The sequence below is a fragment of the Polyodon spathula genome, chromosome 5, assembly GCF_017654505.1.
Source record: "Polyodon spathula isolate WHYD16114869_AA chromosome 5, ASM1765450v1, whole genome shotgun sequence".
Taxonomy (NCBI): domain Eukaryota; kingdom Metazoa; phylum Chordata; class Actinopteri; order Acipenseriformes; family Polyodontidae; genus Polyodon; species Polyodon spathula.
In genome coordinates, this window is record NC_054538.1 from 30041058 (window position 1) to 30055710 (window position 14653).

General features: G+C 36.7%; 1 protein-coding gene across 1 annotated transcript in view; it reads left to right on the forward strand.

Annotated features, from left to right (window-relative positions):
• Positions 1 to 2350: 2350 nt before the first annotated feature.
• The window catches only part of LOC121316398 (mitogen-activated protein kinase kinase kinase 5-like), a 75180-nt gene continuing 62877 nt past the window's right edge, over positions 2351 to 14653 (forward strand). Inside the window, exon 1 of the mRNA XM_041251475.1 lies at positions 2351 to 3426. Within this exon, the coding sequence (XP_041107409.1) occupies positions 3000 to 3426 (427 nt within the window). The 5' untranslated portion in view covers positions 2351 to 2999. The remainder of the gene's footprint in view (positions 3427 to 14653) is intronic.

Genomic DNA, 14653 nt, shown 5'->3' on the forward strand with positions numbered 1-14653 from the left:
TTGAATAAACCAAACTAATATCTGAAGAAAATGACTGTGCATTTCTTTCATCAAGAAACAACTACTCACTATTTTTAAAAAACTACTTCGGGGGGGAAATAAAAAATAAAATAAGTTACATTTCTGTTTCACAATTTTTTTATTACATTATGTAAAAAAAAAATAGTTTGAACTGTCATACATTAAATGTAAATTAATAAACAAAAAATGGGCATTCATTTCATTATAAAAAAGAGATAATTCTGTGATAATTATGTAAGAGCTCACCTGTACTTCTGCGACCACCAGTTCATCAAACAGTACTTCACTCCTCTCCAACAGTTCATTGTATGAGCAGTTGATGTTGTCTGGTGAGTATAGCTTGTTAAGGGAATCTGGAAGATTAAGATGAACTGTACAAGGCACACATTTAGCTGCATAGCCAGGAACAATTGACAAGATGGCACTTCTCTTGGGCTGGGACTCTTGTTCCTCAGATTTGTACAGCCGCTTGTACAGGTCCTGATGCTCCTCTGAAGTTAGTCCTGGGTTGTAATTTGAAGATTTCACAGCAGTGCCATGTGATACCTACTTGTGCTGGGCCCAGGTGAAAGCAATATGACTTCCTTCTGCATACTCCAACTTTTGCACACTTTGATACCTACGTGCTGGGCCCAACGAACGCAATACAGAATGAGTACCCGTCCTTTATAGGTTCATTCACACCTGGAAAAAAAAAACAGAGTAACGATCGTTGTGCATATGCTTCTGTCGTAGTAGGTATAACACTGAGTTTGAATCGGTTCCGGTCGGTATGTACATGTCACGGGTAAATTGGGGGGGGGGGGGTACGGGGGGGGGGGGGGGGGGGGGGATTCATTTAAGCTAATCCTGTGATTCACCTGTGGGGGTGGGGGAAAAAACAGTATTAAAAAATGTAGTTTATTTTCTACACAAAATAAATGGTAGTAATCTGTGTTTTGTGAACTTTCTGGATATTTTACCATATGTGATAACCTCAGGTCAGAACATGTTGGAATACTTGATATGCTTGCATTGGTTGTGTATCTGGACGTGAAGAGGAGATAATGGGCCTGATTTTCTCTTTGTGCAAACTGTGGGCAAACTGTCCATATAATTAACTTACTATGGAGTGGGCAGTTTGCCCACAGGGAAAATACAGCCCAATTTGTGCAGATTTAAATGGGAGAGAGATCTAAATCACTTTTTCTCACTTCCAGTCCTGGGTGGCCACCGCCCTGCATGTTTTATAGCGCTCTCTTTGAATCATCACTTCAGACTTTGCAAAACGGTTAACTTGGTCAAATTAAGCAAATTGGTCATTAAGAGCTCAGTGGGAGTGGAAACTAGAAGAGCTTTGGCCCCCCAGGACTGGAAATCAGAAACACTGATCTAAAATTAATGTAAATAGACTTAATAATTTTAATTGCATTGAAATGTTTCATACACATACATTTCTACAGCAAAAAAGTAGTGTATTTTAAGTGTGGGATGCTAATAATAAAAGTAATAATATTATTAATAATAATAATCTGTGGATTTAAATTTGAATCAGCACAGTCATTAATTATTAGCTATACTGTTCTGTTTTTAATAGTGTAGTTTCGAATTTCGCGATTGTAATCACTAAAGACATTACTTGTTTTGCTTACAGTAGGTGTTCTGTACTAGGGGGGTGGGGGGGGGAAGAGACTAAGAATCACAGTTTGTTTATCATTGTAAATTGTTGAGTTTTCATAGCTGATCTGCATTGTGCAAATATTAATCTGTATTTCAATACTGAAAGAAAAACGAGTAAATGGAACAACTGTACTTGCTGTCTGTTTTCATCTTTTTATAGGCAAAATTCGTGTTCTGTCGTGTTGTTTGAGCTAGGATACAGTCGTAACAAAAGTCTCATATATTTAAAGTGTGGACTGATATTATTTTCTGACCAGTTGACGTGAACTGATGTGAACTGGCCTGAATCTGCGGCAGTTTTTTTAAATAATACAATACTGAAATTTTTAAAGTTCTGGTTATTTATTTATTTATTTATTTATTTAAATCCTCCTGAATCAGGGGCCCCTTGAACTGCTTGGGGCCCTAAGCTTAGTCTGCTTATAGCCTGTCCTTATTGTAAAATACATTCGTCTAATTTCATTTGATGCATTTTCAAATGTCACATTACATTTAAATAACATTACGCATGGTTTATTTACTACCGTTGTTTTTCGTAAACAGGATATGTACTTCAGCTTTAAGAGCCCAGGCCAGGCCCCTTTTCTTTTTTTGGTAATGTACCCGCCCCAAGTAAAGTTGAGGTTGTGTGAAGTGAGTGTGTGTATCTGACAATACCAGCACGGGTTGGGCGTAGGGTTGGGTGACTGCTATTGTAGTTTTAACTTTAATATTTTTTTTTACTTAGAACAGCATTGCAGTTGATTGCTGGCAACGTGGATTCAAAAGGAACACAGGAGCAAATTAAAAAGGCTGCTGGAATGGAACACGTTTAAATCCTATGAAGTTTAAAACTACAAGGGGAAAAAAGAGATAAGCAGCGTGATAACGTGGAGGACAGTGTGTTTTTATAAAAGCTTTTAAAGCATTTCTCAGCGAAAAGGACATTTGGGATATATTGTCAATTGAGATTGAGACTCATTTCTCGGATTTTGTTATTGCATGGAAGTTATTAAACGGCAGTGACAAACTGAAGATAAGCAAAAGTGGCACTTTGCACGCTTCTGACTGTAACCTGCATGGATGAACTGCACAATCTGGCAGTCTGGAAGCCTACTAAAATAGATGTTACCACAGTATTTCCTGAATACCAGAAACAAACTATTCGAGTGAAGAATGCAGTGGAAAAACGAATGAGTATCAAAACAGCAGCATTAATTAATGTTAGAAGAGTACAAATAAAAAATGCGTAGCATTATGTGAATGCAAACTTTGTACAAGGATACAGTGTTAAGAAATAGGTATCAACCGTGTTTTTTTCTCTACAAAAGAAAAAAAAAATGAGCCAGGACTTCGAAGGAATCACACTGTCAGTGCCTTCTTTCTGGCCGCCTTGTACAAGAGGAGATTCTACTCGTATCAGCGAACCTGCATGCTCCTGTGGAGATGCCCATGGTGAGTCGAACAATGCGAACACGGTTCCTGCAGCTGGCGCATACTGGAAAGATCCTACTGCCAGTGGCACTGCGACCGCTCTCAATTGCCCCAGAACAAGTGGTGGCCTCTTGACAGTAGATACAACTAAAAACAGAGTAGTTACTGTGGCATATGTCATAAATGAGGCTACCCAAATGCACGCTGCAGAGAATATGGCACTTCAGTGTTTGAAAGAGGCATGTGACAACGGAGCCACTACCCTGGAAATTCTTAACTTTGGCAAGCTCGACTTTGGTGAAACCAAAGTGCTGGATCGTTTTTATAATGCAGGTGAGTGACACCATGTACCTTCTCTGTTGATTAATTATTGTATAAATGTGGAGATGTTGCATTTCTTGTCCAGAGCGTCAGAACTGTCAGTAACACCGCCAGGACCATCTTGATGTTCTCGAGAGTTTTTGACACTCCTGGTACTACTAGCGCTTTTGTTGACGATTATGACGGTATGGGCATGCCACACAGTTTAATGACGCTGATTATTATTTATTTTATTTTTTTGTTGACGCCGGGGACGGTTTCATTCCATGTTTTCAGAAAGTGCAATGGACAATGCAGAAATGTAAAACCAATCTGAACTGTTATCTGTTTCATTCTCAGGATGTAATAGTTTGCAAAATCAGCCACAGGTCCACCCGTCTTCTTTTTTGAGCGATGAGCTCTCCTACTTTTAATGTTTTAACAAGTAAATGTTTGCAAAGAAGAATTCTAGTTATTTATATTTTGTCACCAGGCATCCTATTTTGGTCACTTAAATAAACAGTGAGACAGCTACCCTGCAGAGTTTCATGAAAATAATGCATGGCCTAAAAAATGGGAAACTGTGAAATGTGTTTCCTTCCTTAATTGTAATATCACAATGAGAAACGCATTTCACGTTTCCCATTTTTAGCCACCATCTTTTGAAATGCTTGTTGTCAATGTAGGGCAGAAGCCTACTGTAAAACACAACTCAACGGGGTTGTGTCAGAATCAGACAAGTATTTAACTTGTGGTGCCCCTGCTGTACTGTTAAGAAATGATCAATAGCTTAATTACACCTGCACCAGTCTGTAGAAACCTGCCGTTCAAACACACTGACTGCTTATTGTTTATATGTTGGCGTATGGCCCCAGGTATCCAAGCGATTGTAAAAAGTTGCTGAGGGGAGAGCAGTATTTGGAGATCCTAGTTAACATTACACTCGTGTGTGAATCATGTGTATGTCAGCAGTTGGAGTTTTTTTTGTTTTGTTTTGTTTTGCTTTTTAACTTAGCAGAACTCTATAGTTTTCAGCAGAGTGTTGTGTTATTTACCAGGGATTCCTAACCCATTTCCTCATAACATCTTGATGCAAGTGACCAAGTGAGAAAAAAAAAAAGAAGTTTTCAAACAATAGCCTAATCTCTCCAGAGGTGTGGACCTGCAGTGTTATTGTATACACTAGTATGTTAATCTTTCGTCATTACAGCAGAAGAGAGCCCATCAAGAAGAGACTTACCCGGCAGCTGTCAGGTATTGCAGTGGTTGGCCCATATTGCATTACAAAATGGAGTTTCCGGTGTTGATAAATAATTGACAATTGAGTCCATATATTTGATTGGATGTGATAGATTCTCACTATTTAATACTATAGTTATTACAGGTTATAATAGTGTGTTTACTGATCGTGAACTTCAGCACTTCTGTAGTACTCTTTACACAGTATTGCTTTCATATCTGGTAGAAAGATTTACCTCTGTGATTGGTTGGGCACCTCAGGGCAATTGTAATGTATTGAGCTGATACAGTGTTCACCTGACAGTCTAGAGAGGTTTTTCCTTTTGCTTATCAATCAGACTATAGCAGTGTACTGTACAGTACAGGTGTGTCTGCACATGTTTCATATGATAAGATCGTGATAACCCTGTACCTCCCAGAGTTCCTTTAATTTAACTGTAACCCTCATGAAGATTCTTTCCCACTGTCTGACAGTCTTTGCACACTTTTTGGGAAGTTACTAATTGAATCCTCCCAGATTTTTCAGCAACTTTTTAGATGGGTGTCAACATCAAGAGTTGGACAGAGAACGGTCAAATTAGCTTACAACACCCACAAGTGCATGTAGCAGGTTGTAAAATATTAAGCTGAACTGTAATATCACTATTTTATACAGATGTAGTTAGAAATATGGGATCAGCCTTCATTTCATAGATATAAATGTTTGTTTCTGTTTGCAAGAAAATTAAGATTTTCCAGTAGCTTTGGAAAGGTGCAATGAGGACAGTATCTTTAAACAACCAATGGTCACAGTTGTCAGCTCCAGTTGGTTTGTTGTTTTGAGTTTAAATTTAGTATGGTAATGCAGCAGAAGTAACCTGTGTAGTTTGGATTTGGTTGGTTAACTACAAACATTAGTTAGTTGATTTAGCTTTCCTTTAGCTTATTTTTTTAATGTATTATCATTCCATGATACTGTGTCTCATTTATTGAAAAGGTAGTAAGTGGCAATTTACTGTCACCTGGTTGAATTGATTTTCCTGACAACACTGTGCAGAAATTCATCACACTCTTTGCTACTGTGCAGACACTCATCACATTCAGTTTGCTGTTGATCTTGTTTTTAAATGTATTAAAACATATCCTGTGGCAGGAAATGTATCATTTAGTCGCATCATGTTAAAAAGGTGTCTTGCTGGCATTTTTGGCTTTTTTTCGTCTTACTGTTTTAATTTACCATAAAATATTTGCATTTGGCTATTTTTTTCCTCCTGTATTTATTTAAAATGACATATCATAACTAACCTACTGCTTGAGATAGAACAGGCCAAACTTTTGGTTTTTAGAGTGACCATCTTCAGAAACTATATATTTTAAGCCTTTTTCTGTTCTTTGGTTTTTAATGAAGTTGCAGGGGTATGTGATAATACCGATATACCGGTATATTGGAATATTCATCAGGCAATACAATAATCGGTATTTGAACAACAATACCGGTATTTTTGGTTTAACTAATTCAGTTTAACTACAGGGAAAATGTCATTATCTCATGAGATAATCTCTTCCTGCGAGAACTCGTAATGCGAGCTGTGCTAACACAAAGAAAATACGGCAGAAGCTGCTTAAATTCTGCAAAGCAGTGTCACATGTCTGGAATCATTCCCTAATGAAAATCTAAAAGGCTGTATGGCATCAAACACTACGGTATGTTGTTTATGCAAGGCTGTAGTAAAATATGCTGGTGGCGTCATGGCAAATGTCGCCCTCCCCTTTTAGTCTTTTAGTTCTAAACGAGCCATGTGGCGATTTCGTTTCTCGATTCTGAGTGAACAGAGTAAAAACAAAAATATATCTGTACGTGTGTTTATTGGTATTTAATCGTAATGTTGATACTTTTCTTGCTTTTGTTCTTTATAATCACTGGGTGCTTTATGTTACATTGGCCCGTGTGTGATTAAATTCATAACCTTTACAGTAAAATAAAAACATGAAATACTACTTTATACTATTCCTATAGGATACAGTATATATATATATATCTATATATATATATATATATATATATATATATATATATTATATATATATATATATATATATTATACATACAATATAATTAAACCATAGATATATGTGTGTGTGTGTGTTTTATGTATTTACCCGTAACTCAGTTATTATTTGTAATATTATACTGAAAAACCCAAACCTAATTTGAGTTCATGTTATAATTTGGTCTCATACAGACACACCAATAGTGCTGGTTGTTTTGTTGTGTATTAACAATGTTTGTTAATATACTTTTATAGGATGGGGGGGCGAAATTTGCCATGACAGCAGTACCAGCAACCTTACATATCACATTCACGGTATCACCCGGGTGTGTTACTTGCAGAAGGAAATTCGAGTCCCAGTGAACAAGTAAAGGTTAGTACGTCGATTTCAGGTCAGCGAACAATCGCATCTATGCTCGGGGCAAGTTATAAAGCTAATTTAGCGAGGGCAAAAATGATCACAAAAAAGTATACATTTTTAATTGCAGAATCAACCATTTTGTATGGTCTGAGTTCTTTAGACTTCAGAGTAGATGTTTTCACGGGTCTACCCGATTTTGTTGACTCAGTAATACACAAACTGTCGATTACTATTAAAGAGGCTCTCTTTGGTACTAAAGGTCATTGCTTATAATTTCTGTTGCGTGGATTGGCTTCCCCCAGTAGCACATGACATGGCTTGCAGGGTGCAGCAGCAGACACGTAACCCATGTCGAAGGTGTTTCTTTTAGATGATCATTATTAAAAGTCTGAGTAATGGATTTGTTTATGAAGGACTTCAAAGAAAAACTTATTCTATGAACAAAAGCTCACAGAAAAATGAAATCGGTGTGGGAATCATTTGTTGTTATTGTGGACAAAGAAGGAAAACGAGTTGGTGTGGCAAAATGAATTGATTGCGGGAGCCTACTTCGCTTTGATTCAATTAAAACAGGAACTTCAGGTCTTTTGAAACATTAAAAGGGATGCATTAAAGCAAAGACATCAACCCAGGTTGCTATTATGTCATTTTTATCGCCAGGTCAGGTACAGTGCCTGCAGAAATAGGGACTCTGGATAAATGCCTTAAAATCTGTGCAAAAGATTGACGACCATATAGAATGTTTGAAAGCCAGTCTTTGAGAACTTGCACAGTCACTAGTTGACATAGGAGCTGCACATGTAAAAGTTCATGCAGGAGATCCCATTTCTTCTGCAGTGACCATCTCGTTTCAGCCACGAAAAATGTACTACGATAAAGGCAGAAATGTTGCCAATTATCAAACATTCAATTTCAGAAGCATCGGCTTTGGTAAAAGTAAAATTGAGCTTTGAGAGTAGACATTGCTGGATCTGCAGTATTTTGTTGTGTACTTCAGTAGTATATTTTGTATTTTTTGTTGTTTGTTTTTTCAAAACAGAAATGTTACGTTTTACTTTAATTGCATTTGCCCCTTTGCAGACTATGTATAGTTTTGTTCTTATATAATACATTTAGTATTCTTGTTCATTGTTTTGCAAAACACAGATGTTACATCTCAATTCCATTTGCTGTTGTGTTAAGCTTGTAATAAAATCACGCATTTACGAGATCGTACTTCAGTTCATTTGATTTTCAGATAATGTATTTATCTTTGTATCTTTTATATTATATATTTAATTTTATAGTCCTCTGTGTAGGTTCATGATGGAATAAACACTGTGTAGTTCAACTAGATTTCCAGGTTGACTGGAAAAAACCCTGCTTTAATACTGTATCTAATCGGTGCATATACTAAGCTGGGGAAAGAAAAAGCGTTTCACTGTTTTTTCGGGGCAGGTCGGATCTGGATCTAATAACAAGAATATTACATCGGGTCTGGTCTATAATTGTCGGTTCGTGGTTGGGTCGGGTTGATTAATTTGGACCTGTGAAGACCTCTACTTCAGAGGCTTGGTGAACGTCCTGGACCCACGATTCCAAGTACCCAGCAGGAAGCAATTCTCTGAGGTTATAATACCACAGATGTACAAACAAGACAGGGCTGAAGTGAAAGCTGAATTGCAGACTGCTAAACAAGTGTTAACTTATAATGACTCTGATACTAATTGACACGTGTTGAGTTAAGAAACAAAACATGTTTAACATCAAATGAAAATAAAGATATTTTATAATAAAAATTTTACAAATTACATTTATTTTTAGAGAATAAATAGCCAATTCAGTTTTTGAAATATGCAAAATTGCAATAGTTCTCATTTTGGTAGCAGTAAAATCAACATCAGTCTGCATTTAATTTCAATATGTATCGCAATACATATTGCAATATTGTCTTCAGTATTGCAATATATTGCACTACAGAGCCTCAGTCCCAATACCCACCCCTAAAAAGTTGTATACCTTGACATAAAAGAATAAACTGTTACTATCTGTATTCATATCGTCTGCCTTTTTTTTTTATATCAAAAACTGCAGCCAATTTGAGGAGTTGAAACTAATACATTGCTTATTTTAAGAGAAAATAGAGGCCTGATATGTTAGAAATAATATATTCGACAGTAGTTCTTTCACTTTCAGGTGCAGCTACTCGCCATGCTTTTTAAACAAGTTTGCATCATTAATAATCGTTTTTTTGATAGTCAGCTAAAGCCAAAAAGCAAAGCACAACCACTATAGAGATGTTTTGTTTCCACTGTATCTACTGTACCTGTAAAGACACTCCATATAATTTAACTGGGCTAAAGAAAATTCACTAACCTTGTGTGATAGAGAAGTATAGATTTATTTTGCAAGCCAGAGCATGACAAGCAACAAAGAGAGAACTGCTACTGTACTACAACTGTGCCTAGCGAGAAAGTTGCAATTAATGAGTAATGAGTAGAAACAGTGATTTATAAGGATATCATTATTAACTGATATAAGGATATTATTATTGTGATCATTTTTTGCTGATAATCAATACCTGAAAAACCAGAACCCCCGATTTTGATCAAAGACTAATTTAGAAGTTGTTTGCTTGGCAACTGCTTTTGTAAACAAGACTAACAAATGACTCTATGGGTTATATTGGAGAACAAGACCCCCAGTGTCCAACCCTCAAATAAAAGTTTAATTAAGTAACAACTTTGCAGACTGTCTGGGATTGTCTGTGTTCTTTTGCTCGAATTTGGATGTCCTTGTACTGTAGTGTTCTAGATTTTGAAATGCACGTTCCAAGCTTGGAATACATGCATGTGGTAGGCCAGTGCCAGTTTGGTACGATTAAAAGCTACAATCATAGTGTGCTTCTATACCGCTGTTTTTGTTGTAAATGTAGCCAATGGGTCCAGGGATTTGATGGACACTGAAACTTTATTTATTAATTTTTGGTAGCAATAGCTTTATTCAGTTGTAACATCTTGCATTCGCCAAATGTAACACCTTTTGTGGCAGGTGTTCCAGTATGGTCTGTCCACATGTACGACAGCTGTTAGCTACTGCAGTATTTGCATTACTTTATTTATCAGGACAAGAATTTTAGAAGGTACAGTATAGTTTTAGAACATGCAGAGACCATACTCTCCGGCTAAGAGAACACCCCTCGAGAAGCAAGCAAAGTGTTCTTGTAGCCAAAGTGTTTGCTAAGTCGGAGTCAGCCACCAGACATAATATGAATCAATAAATAAATACATATGTATTACTTGTCATGATGCACGTGCATCAGCATATGAAATTAACAAAATAAGTAAAAGCAAAACAATAGGCAAGTGTATGTTAATAAACTATAATAATAAGGTAACAGACAAACTAACTTTAATAAATCTAAAGCAAAACAACACGGTCAAAAAGCTTAATCACTATGTACTATGAAATTAGCTGGCGGTTGTTTTACGGTCTATCACAATGGCAGAGGCAAAAAATAATGGCTGTTACTCCGGATTACTTAAAATTAATAAACTAACTGTCAAACAAAATGCAGCAGCCATATACAAGACATGCACATTATTTAACAGAATGGTGAAGCAACACACAAGAACAGGAAACACCAAATTGCTTGGCGACTTGTGACTGATTTCAGGTTTTTTTCAAGAACTCGAACAGTTTCCAGCTTTGTGTAACAAGAGAAACAGCGGTGCATTTTGCCGTTTTGTTTATATGCCATTTTGTAGCAATGAGGTGCACTCGTGGAAATCAGAATACAAAATAATTCAATGATATGACAGCAGGTCTCATAAACCAGTGTCCCTCAAGACACTCTCGCGATGACAAGTTGCTTTTTTTTACAAAACAGTGCTGTATCCCTTGTGAACGAATCACTATCAGTGCCAAGAAGGTGTTTTTTTAAGCAAAGTTCCTGTTCCTTTAGCCGGAGCATTTACAATGGCAAACATTTGTTATACCATAAGGGTGTTCCCTTAGATGCCATGTTCTCTTAGGAGGTGTTCCTATACGTGGAGACTACTGTATGTTACTGAAGGTTTATCATCTAAATATTCGTAACAACATACAACACTTCAGCAATTTATATCTACATTAATTGGTAACAATTGTTATTTTGTATCGTTAGCAACCTGTTTTATGTTGTTTTTCACTTCACTTTTTTTTTCTTTTTCTTAAAAATGTAGTCAGACTACATGAGTCATTGGTGCATGGTGAGCTGAGGACACCCTGGCCAACCTAGGACCCCCCCCCCTAGAACAAATACCATGTCATATTAAATGGTGATAAATTACATATTTAGAAAAAAAAAATAGATTCTATGAAGTAACCATTTCATCAAAAGAAATACTGAGATATGTAATGTTTTCAGACAGGAAGGGCCTAGTTGCAGATTGTACACTGGTGGACAGCACAGAGCTAGAAAGATGAGAGCAAGGGAAAGATAGAAAGTGAAAATCAAAGAGAGAAGGTGCCGTTTCTTAGGCAGAAAAGGGACTAGCAGTAATCAGCAGTAAAATAGAATCTCAGAATTTTATATTATTGAATTGCTACTTTGTAATGTAATAACTATACGTGTTGTGTAGAAATTGTTACAAAGACAGTAAGATCATTTATTGACATAAAAGGGGTTTGAAAGTAAAAGGTTCTACTCTGAATATCACCATGTGTCTATGTATTCACTTTCAATATAATATTAGATCAAACATTGTCAAAGTGAAAATAAACCCCCCCCCCAGCGAGACTTAGGCAATTGAGTGCCGCTTCCTGGGAACTCCCGTCCACGGTTGGCTGTGGAATAGCCCAGACTCAAAACGGCGACGTCCAGGCTATAGGACACATTCTACACTCACACAGAGCGCTTTTACTGGATCCGCCACTCGGGAGCCCCTTTTTCACTTCACTCTTAATACTGGAAACATGAACACTGTTAATGAAATACTGTTATTTGTCACATCAAAGAAAACTGATGAAATGCTAACTTTAAATACAGCAATACCATGTGGGTATCCTGGCATTAACCCTTAAAGCAAGCATGTCCCTTGCCATATGTTATTCAAAATGAAATATATTAGTGAAGTCAGTCACAATGACCTTTGCACACTGTACTGTACATATAAAAATGTAAGTTTGACACAGTACAGATAGGTGCCTCCACACATCCCCAGATTCTGATACTATTTGTAACATTTGTTAAAGAATGTCCTTTTCAATTGTCATCCAGATTGGATAACCGGTTCTCAAGATATGTTTGAAAATGTGTAGGCTACAGGACATAAACACAGTCGGACGGGCATAGCCCTTGATTATATTACATTACATAATTTGTATGGATTTTTTTTGTATGGGGGGGGGGGGGGGGGGGGGGAGTTTCCATTGTTAGGTTAGTAAATTTGTGTGATGTTCTACATTAGCCTATATGTTTGAAAATCCTAGATGTGTGACCCTTTTAAGGTTTAACTATTTATCAGTAGCCAAAAGAACCAGGTTCTTCCAGAAATGGTTTCAGACACGAATGTGTGAGTATATTTACAATACAGAGGAATGCACATGCTTTGGAAATTTGTCACTGGGTAGCCACATTTCTGTTGTCTATACGTAATCCTCTTGCACTTTCAAGATGCGTGCAATCACTGCAATAGAAAAAAATATACAGAACAAATACCATGTCATATTAAATGGTGATAAATTACATATTTAGAAAAAAAAAATAGATTCTATGAAGTAACCATTTCATCAAAAGAAATACTGAGATATGTAATGTTTTCAGACAGGAAGGGCCTAGTTGCAGATTGTACACTGGTGGACAGCACAGAGCTAGAAAGATGAGAGCAAGGGAAAGATAGAAAGTGAAAATCAAAGAGAGAAGGTGCCGTTTCTTAGGCAGAAAAGGGACTAGCAGTAATCAGCAGTAAAATAGAATCTCAGAATTTTATATTATTGAATTGCTACTTTGTAATGTAATAACTATACGTGTTGTGTAGAAATTGTTACAAAGACAGTAAGATCATTTATTGACATAAAAGGGGTTTGAAAGTAAAAGGTTCTACTCTGAATATCACCATGTGTCTATGTATTCACTTTCAATATAATATTAGATCAAACATTGTCAAAGTGAAAATAAAAACCCACAATATTTCCATACGGTCCCAGTTTAAGGACTTCAAAATATGGTCCCCCTACCTATATGTTAATTAATATATAAGCTTAATAAAAGAACCAAATGATATTGAACACAAAAAGGCTATTAAGTTGTATAAATTGAATAAAACCTTGGACAACACTCCATTACCTCCCGGTTAATTCTTAATTAATTAAGTCTTCTGCTGACTTGAACTACACAGGCCAAGTGCACTGGATTTTGTACTGGAAGACTTTAAGTTATTAAAATGAATGTTGTTGAGTAAAGATAGGGGGGGGGGGGGAAACATGTTCCAAAAGAAATTCTTTCTCTTGGAGAAGCTGTTCAAGTGGAATGTGTAGTTAGGACCTATATGGGTCTGGGTACTGCCAAGTAACTTACTTTCGTTATACAACATGATCTAGTGAATGCATTAGAGAAGCTACGGTATGGATTTTAGCCAAAGACATTTACAAACTACAATACAAAGAAGCTTTTCAGTTGTCAGTTTTGAAGTCATATTTCTGTGTGGGTGTGTGTTTGGTGGCTGGCAGACATAATGGCTCAGGTGCAAAGGAAGAGCCTGGGGTTAAGGTGGCTGGCTTTGCACAGCTACATGTTAACAAGTTGTTTACTTGTTTTATTTAATGGTTAATTGAAAATGTGTTTAATGTGGCCTGGTGGGAATTAAATGATTGACGTCGATTACCCCTGGCCACACCCTATAAAAAATGGTGAGATGGTTCATTGAAGGGGGTTTGCCCACCCTAAACAAGAAGAGCGTCGAGTGGAGAAATAAGTAAGTAAATAAGAAAGCCAAAGCTTGGCTGCCATTTGTTTTGAAGTCTTTGTTTGTAGTGTTTTGTTCAACCATTTTATTTTTGTATTCCTGTGTTTTTGTTTTCTGTACAAGTACAAGTGCGCAGGAAGCACTTAAACTGCAGTCTGGGTGTACTAATTCAAGGGCACAGACCAGTCTGGATCAGGGTGGCTTTACTAGTAGTATATGTCTATGAAAGTATTTCGATAAAGTCTAATATCCACACTTTATCTGGTCTAATTGGCTGTTTGTCTAAAGAGTTGAGGGGATATTGCAGTTTTTCATCTGAGCCTACCTTTATTACTTTTTTATATTTTACCATCACTATTTATTTAAATCACTGTTGTCTGGTTTCACAGACCCTGATAAGCACTAATGTATCTAAGTTTAAACCAGCCGCAAAGATGTTATGTTGATTTAAAACTGAACATTTGTTACATGCAGTAAAGCACAATTTAAAAGCATAACCTCAAACCATACAATTTCATCTTGTGACATTAAATGCTAAAACCATGATTAACTAGGGATTATCTCAGGAAATATTCGTAGAGTTGCCATAAATGTGTAAAGATAGCAAGAACTGCTGGAATCAAATTTTGTGGGTTACATTCCGCATTTTTGCCAATAGTCACTTCCCCAGGAGTCAATGGCAGTATTCCCTCTAAGCTTTTTAG